At 44.2% G+C, this 17,974-nt stretch overlaps 1 protein-coding gene across 1 annotated transcript in view; it reads right to left on the bottom strand.

The window, feature by feature from the left end:
- SSH1 (slingshot protein phosphatase 1) overlaps positions 1-17,974 on the bottom strand; it is a 41,409-nt gene that overhangs the window by 7,477 nt on the left and 15,958 nt on the right. Inside the window, exons 3-11 of the mRNA XM_062589848.1 lie at positions 11,078-11,181; positions 9,175-9,239; positions 8,387-8,508; positions 6,866-6,934; positions 6,354-6,419; positions 4,827-5,021; positions 4,471-4,564; positions 2,930-3,058; positions 1,356-1,402 (exon numbers count right to left, since the gene is read on the bottom strand). Coding sequence (XP_062445832.1) covers positions 1,356-1,402; positions 2,930-3,058; positions 4,471-4,564; positions 4,827-5,021; positions 6,354-6,419; positions 6,866-6,934; positions 8,387-8,508; positions 9,175-9,239; positions 11,078-11,181 — 891 coding nt within the window. The remainder of the gene's footprint in view (positions 1-1,355; positions 1,403-2,929; positions 3,059-4,470; positions 4,565-4,826; positions 5,022-6,353; positions 6,420-6,865; positions 6,935-8,386; positions 8,509-9,174; positions 9,240-11,077; positions 11,182-17,974) is intronic.

Here is a 17,974-nt window from a genome sequence, read left to right as displayed (position 1 = left end):
ATCAACAGCCCAAATCCTGAACTCCTGGGACACCTGGTGAAACAAATCACACACCTGACTTGCAGGGCCTGTCCATTCACCCATCCCTCACCACTGGCATACCCCATTCAAAGCGTCCAGACCTTGGGCACAGGAGGGAGAAGTTTGGGTTCCAATGTCCTGGCTGACAGGGCAAAACAATCAGGAACTCCTCACTGTTTGTCAGCGCAGCTCCAGCGGATTGGCCTGCCTCTTAATGCAGAAAGCAAACCGCAGCATTACTGTGGTGCCTGTCAACCAGGGCTCTTGCAGCACCTTGCAAATAAACTTAAGACATCCCCAGGAGGCAAGTGGGTCACTGACAGGAGAAAAGTGCAAAGACTGCAAGTGATTTGTTTGGGCAAAATTTGGGAACAGAACCCAGGAATTCACAATTTGGAAATTCAGGCTTTTGCAATAAAACCATACTTTTCTCCTCTTTCCAACCAAAAATATGAAGTAAGAGTTGCACAGCATCTCTCAACTCCTGCCAAATATTACAGCAGGGTGTACAATGTACCAGAGGAGAATGAATGCCCATATTGATTTACTCATATCATTCAGACAAATCAAGGACACAGGGTATTTATTTCAGAATTTGTCCAGCTTTGTCTTTTAGAAACTGCATTTCAAGATGCTTTCACCATAGATCAAAGTATTAATGTGTTGCCTGATTTACTTGTTCAAAGATGTTCAGACATCTATTCCCAAGGACTTCAAATTAAACATTTTTAGTCATGCTGTTAGGCAATATTGTTCAGTTTCTCACATCGGGGTTTGCGTATGCCTTGGGCAAGTAGCAAATATTTATATGCAAAATTCTCACTCATCTAAAAAGTGTGAAAGTAAATCAAGCCAAGAAGTGTTGCAGTGATGGGAGCATGGTGAAAGACAGCCCTGCAGCTGCCTGTCTGGGCAGGTGAGATGGAGATTGCTCATCCACAGGAAGTTCTGCTCCATTTAGATAGAGCTTTTTCCTAAGCTTAGCACTGTAATATTTACTCTATACAGCCTGCAGGAATCCACACCTGACACAACAGTATGTATGTCCGTTTCACACTGGTACACAGTGGGGCATTTTTTGGAGATCTTGATGTACATTACAAATGAGAAGCTTTGTTATCTCCACTCTACATGCAGTAGAAACGAAGTAGAAAAGATTTCTTGACTAAGGTCCTGACAGCAAGTTACCCACATTGGTGGGAACTGGACCCAAACTTGGCCCTACAGTCTACAAACATCGTACGTCATCTCAAGAGACCTGAATGCAAGTTAAAGGTGAACGATCCATGGTTTCACAGAGTCTAACGTTAGTGTTTGAAAGATGCAGTACTCACCCTGAGCCCTGCAGTTCCTCGAGGTTGGAGGCGTTCCACTCGGACCCCTGCAACAGTCGCACACAAAGACACAAGACACATTTCAGAAGAGCCAAGACGCTGCTGCCCCCTCACTGCTCTGTCAGAGCTGAGTCCACCTGGACACACTGCCTGGAAATATCACAGGCCTGCCTTCGATGAGGGTTTAAGAGCAGAGATGCCACAGGGCAGAGCTGATTCTGCAGGGGGCCAGAGGCAGAGGGGCTACCTTGGCTCCAGAAATCCTTTCTGTTTTCTAGGATCCTGCAATCCCACTGCCTCAGCAATATTCCTTAGCTGCCAACTGAAAGATCTGTACTAGTTTCTGGAAGGGGTTCAGTTGGTACACCAGCTTCAGGGCATCGCAGAGAGCTGCAGGATGCTGGCTGAATCCAGACTGGTCCTACTAGTCTCAAACGCAGGCATGCAAAAAGTTTAGAGCTCCCCTGAAGTTACAAGAATTAAGAATGAGGCAGAGGGGCATCTGAGGTGTGCACAATTTATGGTAGTGGCTGTTAAAGACAACAACAGTAAAACGGCACAACCGCAGCCAGCGCTGTGACTCGACACAAGGAGAAGTACTGCCAAGGACCTCCTGAAGGGTTAGTAGAAAAGGACATTACGCCTTCACCTAAGGATTAGTTCCAGGCCAGCCTGGGACAGTGCGCTTCCCAAATCACTGCCCACATGCCACTCTGCATTTTTAACCGCAAGATAAAATAGAGCAGGGAACTGAAATGATTAGGTTTAGCATGGTTGGGATCACAGGTACACGAGAAGCGAGGCAAATCCTCAAAGTTATGGGAATAATTACATTTTGGATTCCACCTGTCCCTGCAAAACAGGGCAAAAAGGGTATATAAAGCAAGCTTTGCCCCCAAAAAACAATATATAATATGAGGCTCTCAAGAAAAATATGACCCAGGCATAAAGGGCACAAATATATTCATCTCAAGTAAGTCTTTGTTCCAGATAGTAGTGCCTAGTTTTGCCTGGAGTACCATCTAGTGGCAAAAGACTACAAGAAACACACATCCTTCCTTCCGCATAAGCCTGAAGAGCACCTCACCTTCAGCCTTATTCTTCATGTAGCTTTGGCTACACATAAGAAATTGATAGACACTATCAAGAAAAAGAATATAGCTATACTAATCACTCAAAAGGCAAACAGTTGTCACACCAGAGCAGCATCCAGAGCTAGACCCTTTCTCCATCTTAAAACAAAATCTCCATTACCAGAAAGGCAAAATGAGCATACATAGAACCTGAGCTATGCCATGGTATGTTCTGAAGCAGGGTGAACCTGCCAGAAAAAAAACATTAAAGTGTCAGAAATAAGAGCTTAGCTAGAAAAAGGGGGGCTTTTGCACTATGAGCTTTTACAAGCAATATGGGCCCTGGGGTAAAGACTCTACATAAAGGGTTAGATAACAGGCTTGCTCATGCTGCACAATTCAGCCTTGACACCAAATTGAGCTTTTCATAAGCCCAGTGACCTGTCAGATCACTCCCACCAAGCCTCCAACCTTTCTGGAACTCCTGATGCTGCAGCTTACCAGATATAAATGATCAAAAATCAGAGATGGTTTGTCCATCTGACCCAGGATAAGCAGCATTTCATTGTCTATAAATTCTTTGAATTCTTTCAAGTTGCAATTCATGTGTTTCTCCAGCTCATTTCGTATCTGTAGAGCAGAAAATAAAAAATGCCACCTTGAATCTTGTCTGTTCAGTAGAAACATTTACTGGCACTCCTCTGCTCAGCAAGGTTCCAATATGTGTTCTGTACTTCATTAAAGAGAGCAAGAGGGATTTGCCCTTTTGGCCACAAGCAACCTCACTACATGGCATCTTTCCAGTATCTTAGGCCCGCAAATTTAGCATGTCTAAATAAAGCTTCAGACAGTATCGCAGTATAAACCTCTTTATTTTGGGGTATCTGCTTCTTAAAAATAATTTAAGAGATAATTCAGTCCTTGGAGAGCAGCTGACATATAAATGTGAAATCCATTAGAAGCTAGAAGTGAATAATGGCAGCATCACTGCTGAGAAGAGAATCTAGAGATTTTCAGTATTTCCCCTTTTTAAAATGCCAGGGGACAGGTTCTCTTACTGCATCTCTGCTTGAGGTAGGTGTAAATGCAACGCAACACAGCTTTGCTTAAGTCACCATGGAAAATGGTTAAAGCTCTTAACTCTTGGTGCAATCAAGATGCACTAAGAATTAAGAGCACATACACAGACGAGTTCTCAGCTCATGCCTCTAACTTTTAAAGCTGCTCTACACGAACGCATATTTGAATCTTTCAGTCCCAAGATTTAAAAAGGAAAGTGCTGCATTTTAACAGCCTCTCTTGAAAAACAAAAACCTCAAACCAAAAAGCACTATTACCATTTGCTCTGAAAATGTTTGCACTGCAGCCAGATGCATTTACATCACCCTGGGGAACAGATCCAATCTAGCTTTAGCCTTGACCTGTGATTCTTCATCCACAGAGTCACTATCAAAATTTTGCTTGCAAGTCACTGACATCGCTCACAAACGTAGAAAAATAGAACCTTAATATTGAAGCCAACAAGGAGAAAGGAAGACTGTTTGTAGCACTTAAGCTGCTCTGCACTGTCCATGAGCAAGTATCAGGTCACTCACCCAAAATAACTGTGTATATTCACAGTTGTGAGAGCTCAAGCGACCAACTACCTCATCTGAAAGCGCTATCTTTGCTTGTGTAATTCACAAGGATGCACTGAAAAGCAAGTGGCTGCAAATTCATGGCTTGGACATTTTTACATGTCCTACAATCAGCTGTAAGGCAGGTATCATCTCTGATGCCACTCTGCTGGCAAAGTAACAGGCACTTTGCATTTCAGAGTCAAATTCTTGTTACTAAGGACTTGAAATATTCACTCCGATGTTGGTATTGCCCCGATTTTCCTGGTGAAGACACAGAGGTATAGCAAAGCCTTTAAGGAACAGCTGGAAATATATACTCAAAGCCAACAACATCTAGTCATACGGTGCCCCTTCATCAATGCAACACACTCTAGAAAAGGAGTTGAGCAGGAAGAATAAGATAGCAGCAGATTTTATACTTGCCTCCTTGGAAGTCACATTTTCCAGGTCTTTGCTCATCATGATGCTTCGGAGTTTGGCTTTAATGAGCCGTTCTGTTCGTTCCCTTTCAGTCGGCCTAAAAGGGAAAAGGAAAGGATGTCCTCAGACGGGCAGTAAACAGGTTCTCCCAAGACGTGCGAGTTGTGCAGTACAGAGGAGTGGTGGGAAAGACTCACATTTAGCAAATTGCCCAGAATAAAAGGAATAAACAAACAAATAAAAAAACATTAGGACTTTTATGAAATGAAAAGAAATGAACCACTAGAAAAACAAAAGGGAAAAGAGGAAATATTTCTTACGAGCCAAGCTAATGTTTTCTAATGAAACTCAGAACTGACTTGTCAACAAACAGAGCTGGAGAGTCTGGGCGAGTGGACTCCAAATCCTGCATTGCATTCCACTCATTGATGCAGCTCTGATCGGAGCTGATGCAGCTTTCATAGTACGTAGCCCAGACCAAGGCCATTCCACCAGGGAAGTAGTTGTACCTTCTTGCAACTTCACAGGCTTTATGGAGGATCTGTAAAGCAGACCTGCAAATTTGGAGAGCAAAGTTATATGAGTGTGAGCAGCAGAAACACACAGAGCAGCATCTCAAGAGATTTTCACAGAGGAAAAAGATTTTCAGCTTTGTTTTTTTTTACAGGTTTTGGATTTTTTGTTTGTTTGTTTGTTTGTTTGTTTTTGAGAGCTACGGGTTTATTGCATCTGAGTTCAGAGAGGGCACAAGCTGCAACTTGGAGGCCTCTAAAGAGCTGGTCCAAAGTGGAGACTAGCATTTTTTTTCCAATCAATGGGCAAGAATGAGGCACAAGTCACTCTGGGATGTAATCATTAGCTAACTTGTAAAGCCGGCCTAAAGAAAAATAAAGAACATGGACGATTTTCAAACCACCTTCAGCAAGGAGTCAAATGCACATTTACCAGCATTCTTGGTCCCTGACATGCACCAGGGACACAGCCCAGATTGGGTCATTTGTTTTTGTAAAATCTAGCATTAATTTTTCCTCTCCTTTTTTTTTCCTACTTCCTCCTTTTTTTCTTAAGGCTCTGCTCTGAAGTTATCGTTATACTGAATACATTAACCACATCTAAGGCTGCCAACAGGAGGGCTGCGTTCAAAAATGGCAGGAACACACGTTTCATTTGTTTCTGTACCTAATCATCCCTAACATGACATCCTCCTCTACATCTGCATCTTTTCCCTATCAGATGTTACAAGAACAGGGATCTCATTAAGCTCCAACAGGAGCCAGCGCACTGGCCAAGCCAGAACACATGCATTTGCTGTATTAGGGGCAGGGGAGCAGTCTCTTCAAGGAGGAATTTACTGGCGCAGCCACTGCTGATTCAGCCGTCTTTGCTTCAGTGTTTCAAGATCTCCGCACACAGGAGGGGCGACAGGAGCCGAAAGGCAAACGCGAGCCCGGGGCGGCATGGAAAGTTTTCACACAGCAGGAACCCCAGCGTGGCTGCAGGAGCAGGGCAGAACCTCGCTAATGCCATCAGGTTGGCACTTGCTCCTTTTCCAGTTAGAAAAATACGCACAGCGAGGAAAGACAGGGTTTGCAGCCTGAGGAATTCAGGTTGGTCTTTCATGCTTATTCACCTCATTAGTGTCATTTGCCATCATCCTTGTATTAGGGAGCCCAGAGCTGCTCTGAACAGAAGCAGAAGAGCCTACTTTTGGATCAATACTCTCACAGGCCCTTTATAGTGCTGCTACCTGCTGACACAGGAAAACAATCTTTCTACTGCAGCTCACTACCTACTAGTTACAGAGAAAGTTAAAACACAGTTTGCTTATTTAATTTACTCGCAGAAATGACAGTCTCTTTCTCAGCAAAGCTAATTAACATACATACCACATAGCTTGCACTGACACTGGCTTGAAGATGTGCATTCTCCCTGCGGTGCTCACACTGAAGCCACTAACAGGGAGAGGAAAAAAAAGAAAAAGTGACAGACTGCTCCTCTGCATCAGGAGCTGCACTCTATAAACAGCTACTGCAAGGCAGCTCTAGGGCATGTGGAAACCAACACTCAGTCAAACAGAACCAGGGATGAGAATTTGTATCACCTGATTATCCCAATCCTCCCAAATAGGAATGTCAAGTGACCAGCTTTCCCCGCCGTACACCGCAAGGAATTTAAATTCCACCTGTTGGGTGGAATTTAAGAAAACATTCACTGGGTGTTACAGGTTTCTCTACCAGAATGAGGGAAACAAGAGGAAAAAAACCTCAGTGACTGAATAAAAAGACTGCAGTGATTAATCCAAAATTGGAACTTCATTTGCAAGGTGACAGAGTCTCTCCTAGAGCAGCCCTCAGTAGGAAAGGACATACACATTTATCTTTTTAATGTGGTTTCTTACCCATCACCATCGAGATGGATTTTAGTATCACTCCACAAACGAAGAACCATTCCTATAGTGCAGCTTTTACTGGAAGAGAAATTGTTATGCTGGATGTTAAATATAGGCTACAATACGGTCGCACAGATATCTTAAATTATGAATACTCTTTCATTTTTAAAATTTCAAGTCTTGCTCTAGTAACTCCTAGTAATATCTTAGGTCATTTAATACATTAACTCACAAGGGAATCAGTAAGCTGAAGTCTAAAGATCTACTCTAATATTAATACACCCATTGCTCCACAGGACTAGAGAAACGATAGCACAGAAGCAGGAGTCACAAAACCACCTCCTCTTCCCCCTCCACGCCGACAGTCTGCCAGCAAGCGCTGCAGTATCTGCCCCATCAGCTCTGCTGCTCTCGCCCTCATCAGCTCCGGGCAGGGAAGCTCCCCGACGCAAAGGCAGATCGCAGCGACCTGGGCGCAGAGATTCAAGCTCACTAAAGCCAGGCAGAAAGAAACCTTGGTAGGTGGCAGAGCAGCCGCCTGCCCTTCCCAAAGAGGACCCAAGGGGCCTTTCAAAGGATTGTGCTCGGTTTTCACTTCATCACTTTGGCTGGTAGAAAAAGACTAAAAGGATTTTATGAGTTTACCTAATCTAGAAGAACACTTCCATTTCAGAGAAGTAATCTGGCAAGAAAACTATACTATAATGGATACCAGTAACTTTCAACCAGTAAATAATTAAGCTGCCAAGATATCAAAACTTTTAAAGGAAATCTGTACGCATACAACAGCAAGTTAGCAAAGATTTTTTTTTTTAAAAAAAAAAAAAAAAAAAAAAGCCTCCAGCCTCTTTCTGCATCAGATGAAAGGAGCTGACAGGCCGGCTTGAACACACATGTGGACAATGTACACTTTAGAGCTTTGAAGAGAAAAAATGTTTTTTATTAAATACATATAAAAGGAATAAAACCCACAAAGGTGCCAAACTAGTCAAACTGTCAGCGTCAGAACACTTACAGCTGAGCAGTGACACTTCAGCCCCAACCCACAGCCATGGAGGCCCTCAATAAAGCTACTAATGCCAACAGACTTCATCCTGCATGAAGCTTTTCCTTAATTAACAGAAACTTTGGCTTTCAGGGGAAATAGTAATTGAAATAGCAGCCAACCTTAAAGTTAGAATGGATTTGTCATTTGGTAAGTAGCCAACTCCCTAAGGAGAATTACTGTTATCTGGGGGAAGAGAGGAAAGAGGGGCTGGGCTTGTTTTCTTTTTTTAGGAATCCACATCTACTTTGTTATTTCCAAAACAAAACAGTGCAGTATTTCAGATCTGCAAAGATATCTAGGGTTTTTGCTTTCATTCTGTACTTCGAATGGGGAACACTTCAAAATGCACATCTATTTATGAAGCTGAAATTCAGTTTTTGGGTTGTTCTGGCTTATCCTCTCTAGGAATCACAAAGTTATACAGGAAATTAGGGAACCCAACATTTGACTGTATAGGAAGCCCAGCCTTGCCACAGCCATACCTCTCCTTGCTGGAGAAATCCACTCCCAACAGAATGTTCTCTTCTGTGTCCTGTCGCCCGCTGCTGTACACAACCACCATGTACCGGACTCTGTCTGTCCATACACTTTCCAAACGGACAGCCTAGAAAAGGGTAACCAAGCTCTGCAAACCAGCTTTTGCATGAACACTACTTCCATTACTGGCTATTATTTTTGGAAGGGTAGTGGAGAATTTATTACAAAATTCAACCTGAAGCCTTTTTCTTTCTTTTTTTTTTTAAAGTAGTTCAGCATGTGGCCAACTTTCTAGTTAAACTGGAAATAGAAGCAAGCTCAGAGGATTCTTCCACTCTCGCGAGCCTCCACTGAAACATGGCAGCAATGCTAGAGAGGATAGTAAACAAGGACTTTTCCACAGTGACCTTATACCCTCTGCAGATTTTGTTAAAAAAGAAAGCCCAGCCCGATTTGGATATAATTTCAGGGCTGATTTAAGACAAACTAACCACAAGTATCCACTACCAGCAGCTCTTCTCCTGCGTTATGGTTTGTGAGCTGACTGGAAAATTAAACTTAACAAAAAGTTTCAGCCAGATCAGCTTCCTGATCTGCTCATCACCTAGATGTGAGCACTGGCCCAAAAGGAGTGGTGGCAGGACCATGCAGTACGGTTGGTAACTGGCACAGACTTTCTTTGGCTTAAGCTAACTGTAAACCCTGGATTTGTGAACGATTTTCATGAACTTCTACAGGCCTATTTCAAATGCCTCCAACAGAAAGAAGGGCAGGACAATGCATCACTTCTTACCAGTTTGATTCTGTCCTCACAGCGAAGCAGGTTGATCATCACCTGGAGGTGCTGGGGCAAATCACCTACCGAGAAAGCAGAAAAATGATCAGAAACGGTCTCTCACTTGCTGCCCTAAGAATGGGCCTAGTCTTGACTTTCAGTGGAACTGGACATTTCTTTAAGTCAGAAAATGCCATTTAAGGGAGGCCAATTAAGCTTTATTGTCTCAGAAAACTTTAACAGAAGGAAGCTTCTTTAATGAGTGAAATCTGCCTGTGCAAGAGAACAGGGCTATACAGCATTTGGCAGATACTAACTATATTGTGACCACCTGTGACTGGCACAAATGATGATTCTCTTCCAGCTACAGCATCTTGCAGAAGGCAGAAAAATATGTGCACTGAAGACAGGGGTGGAAAAGGCGGAAGGAACAATTCTGATTAAAAAAGAAAAATTGCCAAAGGACAAAGGAAAAGTTCTGACTTAAGAAACACATACAGTATCGTGGGTTCAACCCCACTGGCCTAACTGAGGGCTTATCTGAACACAAAAAGAAAGAGGGCTGCAGTAGTGGCCTGATGTAGGTGATGAATCCCTTCTATCTCAAACAAAGGGCTGTTCATGCAACAGGTCCCTTAGGACCTGTAGTGGTGGATGCATTCCTGCTCAGTAAAAGCAAGCTAGAGGAACAAAGAATCTACAAGAAAACAAAACAAGTTCACATCTAATAACTTAGTAATGCACTCATAACTTTCCATATGAGATAAAATTCCTTCCGTAGGATGTTTTCTGGGTATATGAAATTGCTGACAATCAAAGAAACCCAAAGCCAAGCTTGGTATTCAAACACGCTCTTTGTGCTTGGAGTGTTTACTAAGCAGCAGACACACAGTACCACACTGTGCCTTTCCCACATGCTCCTTCACTCAAAAGCCCCGATGATCTTATTTCTTCTTTCCCAGTAATCACTTATTCCAAAACTGTCAACGACAGAAGGCATAAAAATACAGGACAAGTAAAATTAACTTCCTTTATCCTCATATCTCCTTATCAATCCTGATGTGCTTTCACTGTACAAGTCTCTTACTATTTCTTTCCACCAGGTTGGCACACTGGGAAGAAAAGAAACAATAATCAACCAACCAACCAAGGTGCATTCTTAAACCATGATATATGCTCACAGGCTAGATTTTGATGAGTTCACTAAAGAGGGGATTTCCTGAAACCAGGAACATAAGGAGCTAAGAAGCACATGCCTGTCCAGAAACCCAAGTCCTGTTGAAGCCTTCTTCATCTTAGTGGCATTTACATGCAGAATCCCAAAAGGAGACAGGCAATTTCATAGAATAGACCACTGGGATATTGGTGACATGGAAAACATCCCTGATAGAAAGTCCTGAGCCTGTAATTATTGGAGACTGGGAAAGCACGCCAGAGAAATATCATCACCATGCTCAACTAGGACCTCAGTTCCCCAAGAACAGGTCAGAGATCCAGTTCAGCTGATTTTCCTCCTTAAATGCAATAGGGGAAGGCAAAAATCAAACCGCTGAAGTAGAAACAAGATCCATTTCTTCATTTGAGACTTCAGAAAACATGGATGCATACTCAGTAGAGACTCTGGCTCAGTAGGCTTTCCTGGCTAAGGAATGCTGTGCTGAATGCCATGTCTGCAGAGAATAAATTTCTACTCCAGTCACAATTTAAGACAATGACAGAACTTTAAACAAAGATCCAATAATCATATGTTTCCACTGAAATCAAGCAAGCTGAAAACCTGGGTTTACTCAACGGGTTATACAAGGCCCACTACGACAATTAGAGGAGTCACCCACCCACCCACATGTCCCATTAACCTGTCAGCATGGACAAGATGAGCAGGAAGCAAGGAGGAATTTCAGGACGTAATTTAATCCATTACCTGCATGTTTGTGAGGATGCTGAAGACTTCGCTGGCCCTGGGAACTGTTTCCTTGCTGCAGGAAAAGGGCTGCTCCTTTCACCATGAAAAAGCTCTCACTTAGGCTGGAAAACAAATGGCACAGGAAGTCAACTGAAAGGAAACTGCAGCAAAATATGGGTTAAGGTCAGTATGCCTAGGAAAAGGAAAGGCTTTTCATGACTAAAACATAGTAGGATTTTGCCATGACAAGCTGCTCCCAAAGGCCGATTCTGCCACCTTGCAAGGCATGCCTGCAGGGTTATTCACCACGAGTCGTGTCATTTTCCAGCAACACTGCAACCTGGCTGTTACAGGAGACATTTGCCTGAGTTGTCACGTGCTAGAAATGACTTTATGATTCAATTACCAAATTCTGTAACTTAAATCAAAACAGTAGAGGGTAAGAAATTTTACAGGCTCAGACCTGTAAAATGACTTAAGATCAAGTTCCGAGTCAATCATTTCCTACTAATTTCAGTTTAAGATTTCTCTGGAATGCAAAAACAAGAACATGCAACTATGACATCCCTGTAGGTTTAAGGCAGAAGGGAGAGAAGGATGAAGCTTGCACACCATAAAGAAAGAAAACTGCTCCAAAACTTCAGGGAGAAAAGCAACCAACACGATAGCAAAGATTTGGCTTTGCTCCAGCTAGGTAGAGCAGTCCTGGGAAATTCTCCTGATGACAAAGCAGGTCCCAATATGTGCAAACACAAAACTGTATTTCCACAAAATCAGATGAAACAGGCCCAAGAACATAACTAAAGAGAAGACTGAACAAAATCAGTAGTTGCAGTAAGAACCAGGACAAATCTAATTACATAGTACCATAATGTACTTGTGAGCATTTTAGAAATAGACGTGGACATAAGTGGTAAAGTTAGCATTTCCCACAAGACTGAAAATCAACATCTGCTAACCTACCTTTTAGTTGCCACAGTAACTGCTTACATTGCATTTTTTACACCACTCAAAACATCAGGCAATGACCATCACAAGAGACATTCCTTGTTTCAAACCTAAATTTACTGCCAACCTACACTTCCTAACATAGATCATCATTAATTACTGTCTGCAATTTACTAAATATAAATGCTCTGCTGTGAGACTGTGCTACAGGGAGTTATTCATACTACAGCAAAGGATCCCACAGGAGTTACTACTCCCAGCACTTTGTCCCATATTTTATCTAGAGGCTTTGCCCCTCGGTAGAAGCGAGCACTAAGGCTCTAGTCTAGCTCAGTATTTTTCTGAGTAAAGACATGAAGTTACAGCATTCTGCTTTTGCCTTCTGTGAGAACAGAGCCAAAGTCCTTCAAGCTATGAAGGTTTTCAGACAAGGTTTCCTAATTTTTCAACTAAATTTTCAAGGTACAAAATTCCCAGAGAAGCTGAACCAGGTTTGAATTCAAGATTTCAGTTGATTTAAAAAAAAAAAAAAAAAAAGAAAGATAGAAAGAAAGAAAGAAAAAAAAATCCAAAATTTTAGCATAGGTTCCAGGCTTTCCAATGCATATCTAAGACCAGTAAGATGCCTCCAGGACAGCTGCACTCGGGCTAATTTAAACGCAGACAAGCTTGTTTTCACTCCGACGGCGTCTGAACGCTCGCCGCTTGCACTCGCCAGCGAGCGGGCTGCTTCTGCACACCAGCCCGGCAGCGCTTCCCGCGATCCGCAACGCAGGCTCCGGCCTGAGCGCATGCACTCGCAGCGGGAATTCCTGCAACCGGGAACTTAGCTCATTCCGTCGGTCTCCCGGGAGGAATCTTGTTTTCCTCTCACATCAGATCTTTTATGCTAACAGGAAAGAGTTTAAAAAGGCCAGAAGTTTTACGAAAACAGTGACATCAGTGCAATATAAGGATATATCTACTCAGTTAGATGCTGGCTTCACATACACTCATCCAATTTCTTTTTCCAACAAGAGAAAAGGAACAGTTGGATAATGTACCCAGCAAATAATTCACAGTATCCCTGTCTCAAAGATTTTTGGGAAAGTGATAAAGATCTCCCAAAGGATATTCTTCTATCCCTAATCCATACTGACTGAGATTTCTACAGAAGCAGCGAACATGGAAGAGACATGACTCTTTCCCCGAAGGCATCACTGACGGATGCTCTGATGGTTCATCTCATCTGACATTCTCCTCTGTCGTAGTTAGAAAATTCAGTCAAGGCATCATTTACAATAAAAGCGACTATTCCCAGTCGTAGGAGAAGGAGAAAGCTGCACTGCCAGAGCAGAAAGTGGTTGCAGGAAAAGGATAACCCACACAATAAAATTGTTGTCAGTACGTATTCATCTGCATGGCAATGAAAGCCAAAGAACCTGGGGAGAGCCAGGTGATTTTCTTCTCTTCTTTTCTTCCTCCAGATGCGCACTAACCTCGCAGAACGCAGCTGCCCGCGGGCCAGGCTGCCCATATTTCCCCAGGACTATCTGCACTCCCCCATCTCCGCATAAGCCCCTGGTCAGCCGTTACCAGAGAGGTAACACAGCAGCAAGCCCCAGCGAGAGCTCGTATTTTAGCCGGTATCAGGAGGGCAGCGATACCCGACGCTATCCCTCATCCACGTTCGAGGAACATTCCTCAGCCCCAGTCACCTCACGCGACCGTTCCAGAACGCCGCTAACAAAACAAAGGGAGAAAAAGGCAAGGCACGGTGCTGCAGCTCAGCTCTTCGAACATTTGTAAATCACACAATTCCAGCAAACAAGCAAGCACCACTTCTTTTTAAATCTCCTAAGAACAACAACAACAAATCCAACTGCTAAAGAACATCCCCAACTTCCAAGCCTCAGAAGCAGCGATAAATATTCTAGTAAGCAGCATTTGTTAGCAGCATAAAAACGAGTGGCTTATACATACTAATTTGGACTGGTTTTCTTTGAACAGCAGAAGCATTGTGCTGGCCCAAGAGTCAGACAGAAGTCAGTAAGTTTGAAAAGATTCATAACTAACTGTAAAACTCACATCCTTTTGCTTCTAAACCCATAAAAAAAAAAGAAAAGAAGGAAAAGAAAGGGTTGACCGTATATTCTGCGAGGAGCAGAGAAATCGCGTCTGTTGATGCTACCCAGGAACTGGATGACTTTTACAGAACACTCTGTCTTCCACTGATATCCTGGCTTGAAAAAGCACTTGTCCTAACATATCCTGATGAAAGAGGGCCATTCAACAGGGGAAAAAAACAGCTGAAGCTCGTCTAATCACTTCCCTCCTCCAGCCTCTTTTTGTTGGTTTGTTTCCTCCCGCGTGCAGCATCGGAGCGCCCAAAGCGACGCAGCTCCTCTCTGCAGAAAGTCCATATTCATCTGGACGGGACTAGATAAAAGCATCATATTGACTAATGCCTGTTTGCTTTTTACAATGAAATCACTCCATACCACCACTGTATTATATCCATAACCAAAGCAACTAGCTGTCAAGTTAAAATCCTTCTTCACTCACAGTACGGCTACTCAGTTTTGATTCGCGCTTTCTCAAGTGACTCACGAGTTCCTGAGCTACTACTAAACAAGAAAGTCTTTCAGGCACTTGGTATTTATTTGTTAGTGCTGGTTATAATCGAATTCACTGATGACTGTTTCTTGCAGGCCCCTGACTAACCCCTTCGCCAGGCGGGAACCGTAACGACGTGCTTGCGTTTCACAAGCACCACTAGACCAACCAAAGGAAGCAGCAGCTTTCTGTTCAGTTTTTATCCTGCCCGACTGGCAAGCGCAACAAAACCCGCCGACTCCCTGGGTGCCCTTCCAGGAATCCTGACCAGCACTGTTACGTTTCAAGGGTCACTTTAAGTGCTGGAATAAATGCGGAGCCCTGGGGGTTTGCAAGGGCCCCGAGACACCGGTGCGCTGCAGCGCTCCGGGGCGCTGGCAGAGCAGTCCTCCCCTTCCGCTCCACATCGCACCTTATCAAATCGCGTCAGAGACACCAAAGCATTGACCTCTGACGGAGGTAAAAATTTACATTCACAAGCAGCTAGGAAATGCTGAGCCGGCCAGGGTGCGACCAGGCATGGCTCTGCGCTGGCACGAGGCAGTCCAGAAAGCAGAGGCCCTTCTGCACCCGGCGCTGTGGCACCCCGAGACCATCCGACGAGGAGGCTGTCGAACAGTCACAGCTTCACCGAGAGCAGACTCCAGCGTCTCCCGACTTCGCAGCCCTGTGCTCTATCCACTGGCTCAGCTTTGAAGGGAAATATTTCTTCCCCTTTGAGAAAGCTCCAGAGGAACGTGGCTGCAACACACATCAATTACATTTCAAGTTGTTCAAGCACACAATAGGCAATGCCTTCTAATCATTCCAAAATGCCGCTCCCTGGGTCCACAACTGCAAAAAAGCAGTCTGTTAAAAATACTGCGTTTTGGAACAAGAGACAGAACGGCTTGTGTTGCTGGATAGACAGACAGAGCTGGAAGCCAGTTGCAGAACAATTTTCCCTAACCAGCTTGTTTTGCCACTGCGGCTTAGGCTGTGATATGTCCCAGGAATAAAATTTGTATGCCTAGGGTATGCGAGTTCCCCCATTTTAATGGGAAATCTCACATGTAAGAACAATCATGCATTGCAGGATACAAGAAAATACTGTATTAATGTATTTTATAGCCATCTACCTCATTTCACCTGAGAATAAGCGTCCGTCCTCAGAAGCCTGTGCAGAGACCATCACTTGCACTAGGAAGACACAGCCAAGCCTAGGGTGGACTCAGCAGTCTCTTACTAGTCTGAGAATTTAAAAATCTTATCCACTACCTAAAATAGGAAGAAGAGGGCACAACAGAGAATCACTAGTCTGCAGTTGCCCAGGCATCCCTGCTTCTCCCAGAACTGCCACAGGTTCATTTAATGCATACGTAATGCTCAGGGAGCCTGTCTTTACACCCACAACCTGCAAAGAACTGGGCAACATCTCCTGAGCCATAACAAACTCATTATCTTTGTATTTGCTGTTGACCACTATGAGAAGTCCATTTAACGTAGCCAACGTTCAGATCTACTTGCTTACAGCTCTATTCTCAAAAATCATGCAAGTCACTACTGAGTTCTTTAAACCACCTCTTGCAGTGAACAAAAGCAGACTTCCACTCTGCCCAGTCGTGCTCTGCCATTTTATCTGAGGACAAGGGTAGTCCCATACTCCAACCAAAGGCAAAAAATGGGCAGAAAGCTAAGAAACTACAGTGGTGAATTCACAGATACTTTTGCTCCTTGCACACCCAGGCAGAAGCTGTCCTCAGGAGCTGGTTGTTTGCATCCAGCATCACCAGAGGACCACAGCACATACCTGATGGCTCTCAAAGCTTAGCTGTGTTCCAGAAAAGCTCTGTAATAAAGCCTTGCCTAGGCACAGAGCCATCCCTTGCTCTTTTGGCACTAAATCTTCATTAAATTAAGTTTCTTAATTTCCCCCTCATTAATGGAACAAAATATATGTGTGGTGAGGGGACAGAGAAGGTCATCTATCCATTAGAGCTGTGCTGGAGCTCTCCAGAGACTCAGGCTGCCTCCGGACTCATCCAACAGACTCCCAAACGATGGCATCAGGACAGGAACATCCCCTCACCCCCGCAAAATTACTTCCAGCATCTATCAGTGCAACGGTTAGTCATGCTGATCCTGCATTTCCTACTTGTTAAACACGATCCATTCCTTGTGCCTCGAGAAGCCACACTGCTGCAACCAGCTCTATATGTTAGACAAAAAAACAGCCAAACACATATTCACTTCTCCCAGGTTTGGTCCCAAGATTGCAATGGCATGAACATCCCAGTGTATAGCAGTTTCTTGTTTTCATGGCATCTTCTGCTCAAAGCTTTTCCAAACTGATAAGGTCAGGAAAAAAAACAAGTATCCCAAGCTCCACAGAATTAAAAAACATTTCCTTTTCCACAACCCCTTTGATAAGTGGGACAAGAACAGATTTCTTCTTCACCCTGCACCCCCCTCTCCATTTTCTGCTCAGTCTGGAAAAAGCCACAGCATCACTCTGCTACAGCTCCCCGCCGCAGTGCCCGGCCGCGGGTTACAGCCCGGGCCCCTTCGATGCTCCCGCAGCCAGGCCAGGCCCACAACATGCCACAGATAGCGACTTTTTAGACAAGCACTGAGCCAGAGGGCAGTCACGCAGCCCTACCAAAATAGCAACATAAACCGAAAACTGGAAACCAACACATCAAATAAAAAGGAAAATTTGGGGAGAGAAATAGCAGGAAGACACAGCGGCAGCTGCGCGGCCCCTGCTTCTCAGGCCAAGAGGACAATTACAGAGCACCGGCTGCTTGCTTTGGCCTGATACGAGGCACATCAGATAACGCTTCCTGACCACAAAAGGGGCCTTCAGAAGGGGGCTGAGCAACACAAAACAGCACCAGTGAAAAATTTAACTTCAAAGCCCCTTGCTCACATGCTACTGTAAAACCTGATAAACAGAAATGGGACCCTTTAAAGCAGCAGCAGGTCATTTCTCCCGCTTTTTTTTTAAAAAAAGGTCTTAATGCGTTCCAAGTGGCCTTTGCAATGTGTCACACACCAGTCACACAGAGAGCTTAGTGCCACAGCAAAATAAAATGAAACAGAAAGGAATCACCTTTACATGCATAGCCGAGAGCACCCTGCTTCCCACAGCACGGACAGGGCTGCTGCGCAGAGGGCCCAGCAGAATACCTCGGGACACCGAGCCGCGCCGGGCAACACCTGGCCTAACACGTGCAACGGTTTTAGAATGAAGTGCTAGCACAGATACGCAGAGGCTTTGAGACATGTCGATCAGCTGGCCAGCGATACTACCTGTAGGCGCCCAACACACCTGCTAAAGTTGGTGAGAGCTGCTGGCATTGCCAGGACTGCAGTACTCTACCTCTGCCAAAA

This window comes from Rhea pennata, chromosome 17 (genome assembly GCF_028389875.1).
Source record: "Rhea pennata isolate bPtePen1 chromosome 17, bPtePen1.pri, whole genome shotgun sequence".
Taxonomy (NCBI): domain Eukaryota; kingdom Metazoa; phylum Chordata; class Aves; order Rheiformes; family Rheidae; genus Rhea; species Rhea pennata.
Note: the sequence above shows the minus strand (reverse complement) of the source record. Positions and strands in the feature narration are given on the sequence as shown.